Source organism: Oncorhynchus mykiss, chromosome 13, assembly GCF_057628025.1.
Source record: "Oncorhynchus mykiss isolate SJ-2025 chromosome 13, ASM5762802v1, whole genome shotgun sequence".
Taxonomy (NCBI): domain Eukaryota; kingdom Metazoa; phylum Chordata; class Actinopteri; order Salmoniformes; family Salmonidae; genus Oncorhynchus; species Oncorhynchus mykiss.
The window spans coordinates 11,460,001-11,462,500 of record NC_143034.1 but is presented as its reverse complement, the minus strand read 5'-3'; the positions used below and the strand labels follow the sequence as shown (position 1 = coordinate 11,462,500).

Sequence of the window (2,500 nt, the reverse complement as noted above, 5' to 3'; positions counted from 1 at the left end):
CCTATCGTTACAATTCCATTACCCATAGTGCTCTTGGCTGGGCTGCGGGACAGCTGTGACTCCTCCCGGGTCATGCTCCGAGGTCGGGGGCGGGACTTCTTGGCGGCGACTCTTCCCTGATTGGTGTGTTTCTGACACAGCACCTTATCCAGGTCAGACATGATGCGTATCTGCTGGCGGTGGGCGTACTCCTTCCGCGTGAAATCACCACGGCGACTGGGCGTGGTCGGGGGGGTGAGGGAGGGGACACCGGCGGCGGGGGGAGGGGTGCAGGGGAGGGGAGGGGTCTGTGGGAGAGAGCCTCTTCGCTCCTCCTCCTCAGAGGGGGGTCTAAAGGAAAGATGGAGGGAAAGGGGGGTTAGTGTTATGGTGATGATCTATATGTTTATTTGTTGAGTGGATGATGAGTGTGTCTGTGTGTCTGTGTGTGTGTCTGTCTGTGTGTGTGTCTGTGTGTCTGTCCATCTGTGTGTCTGTGTGTGTGTCCATCTGTGTGTCTGTCCGTCTGACTGTGTGTCTGTCCGTCTGTCTGTCTGTCTGTCTGACTGTGTCTGTATGTTTATTTGCTGAGTGGATGATGAGTATGTCTGTCTGTCTGTCTGTCTGTCTGTCTGTCTGTCTGTCTGTCTGTGTCTGTATGTTTATTTGCTGAGTGGATGATGAGTATGTCTGTCAGACAGACAGACAGACAGACAGACAGTCTGTCTGTCTGTCTGTCTATCTGTCTGTCTGTCTGTCTGTCTGTCTGTCTGTCTGTCTGTCTGTCTGTCTGTCTGTCTGTCTGTCTGTCTGTCTGTCTGTCTGTCTGTTTATTTGCTGAGTGAATGATGAGTGTGCCTGTGTGTCTGTGTGTCTGTCTGTGTGTGTGTGTGTGTCACCTGCTCTCTCTCTCCTGTTCGTTCCACTGTCTCCTCCTCTTCAGGTCCTCTGCTCTTTTCTGCTGTCTCCCCAACAGAGCAGCTCTCCTCTGAGCCATCTCATCTTCACAACGCACCTCCTCCTGTGCACACACAAACACACACACACACACACAAACACACACACACACATTGTCATTACTTTATTGGCTACCACTAGAAACACATCATCTTTGATTTCCTTATGAGTCAATAATGAAACGATGAACTTCAATTAACGTTGTCTTATCTACATCTAAGGGCCTAGAGGGCAGAGGGTTAGTTAGGGCTTGTTTCTGGGAGGGACTATTCTCTCTCTGTCTCTCCCTCCGCCAGACTCACCTTGAAGAAGAATCCAACCCCTCCTCTCGCCTCCGGTTCCGTCTGCTCTGTGGGTTCCACTGAGGGTTCTCGGAGTTCTGTGTTCTGTGTCTGTTCTATTTGATACCCCGTAGATTCCCTCGGTTCTCCCGTGGGTTCCGTCGGTTCCAACGTTTCTCCTGTTGGAGGTTCTGTGTGGTCGCTCATGGAGTCAGAGAACAACTCCTGTCCTTCTGTGTCAGTTGGCTCGTCACTGCCCCCCTCTGGCCCTCCCAGGGATGACAATGACACCTCCATCAGGCTGTAACGATTCCCTCCTCCTCCTCTCCCTCCCTCCCCTCCTCCGCAGTAAGCGGCCGACAGCGACAGGGTCTCGCTCTCAAAGGAGCCCTCGGAGGGGGCTCCAGAGCTGCTGCCACCCCCAGAACGGCCTCTCCTGGGCTGGGGAAACACGGGCCGGCCTCCCCCTAAACCCTCCTGCTCCTCCAGCTCCAGGCTGAACTGCGTCTCGCTGGAGCCCGTCTCCGAGGTACTCTCCTCGGGCTGGGGCAGCATGGCGGCAGGGGGTTCCTGGGGGGTGCAGGGGCCCCCGATACGGAAAGAGGAGGAGGTCTGGACCTGGCACTGGCTGGGGGAGACGCGTCGCAGGTGTGGGAGGGAGTCCACATGCTGCGGGGGGGTGAGGACACGGGTGGAAGGAGGGAACTTCAACTCAGAAGGGCGGGGGTGGGGTTGGGAGGGGCGCGGGTGGTGCTTAGGGCTACGGGGGGAGGAGGAGTGGATCTTTGTGCGTGGGGCAGGGCAGGAGGAGGAGATGGGGGTTTTGGGAGGGTTGGAGGAGAGCTGGGGGAGGGCCCTGCGAGAGGGGGAGGTAGTGGAGGTGGGGGTTTTGGGAGGGGTGGAGGAAAGCTGGGGGAGGGCCCTGCGAGAGGGGGAGGTAGTGGAGGTGGGGGGTTTGGAGCCTGCAGGAATCACCCACGCCTTACTGATGCTCTTGGTCGGGGTTCTAGTCGGACTCTTAGTGGGGGTCCTGGGTGGTGTCCTGGGTGTACTTTTAGGTGTAGTTTTGGGTGTAGTTTTAGGTGTGGTTTTGGGTGTAGTTTTAGGTGTGGTTTTGGGTGTAGTTTTAGGTGTGGGTTTGGGTGTGGTCTTCTTGCCCATTAGCTGTTGTTGTTGTTGGGTCAGTTTCTGCATGTCGTTCTGTAGTGACCTCAGAGCCTCACTCAGCTTCAGGACCACCTCATTATATTCCCCTAGAACAGCCCCTCCCCCCGGCTCAGGCC

General features: G+C 56.3%; 1 protein-coding gene across 2 annotated transcripts in view; it reads right to left on the bottom strand.

The window, feature by feature from the left end:
- LOC110487211 (calmodulin-regulated spectrin-associated protein 3) overlaps nucleotides 1–2,500 on the bottom strand; it is a 48,109-nt gene that overhangs the window by 11,265 nt on the left and 34,344 nt on the right. For both annotated transcript variants that reach the window (XM_090195126.1, XM_090195127.1), the window contains 3 exons: nucleotides 1,239–2,500; nucleotides 879–1,000; nucleotides 23–330 (listed from right to left, as the gene is read on the bottom strand). The exon at nucleotides 1,239–2,500 is cut by the window's right edge and continues 1,355 nt beyond it. In XM_090195126.1, coding sequence (XP_090051252.1) covers nucleotides 23–330; nucleotides 879–1,000; nucleotides 1,239–2,500 — 1,692 coding nt within the window. The remainder of the gene's footprint in view (nucleotides 1–22; nucleotides 331–878; nucleotides 1,001–1,238) is intronic.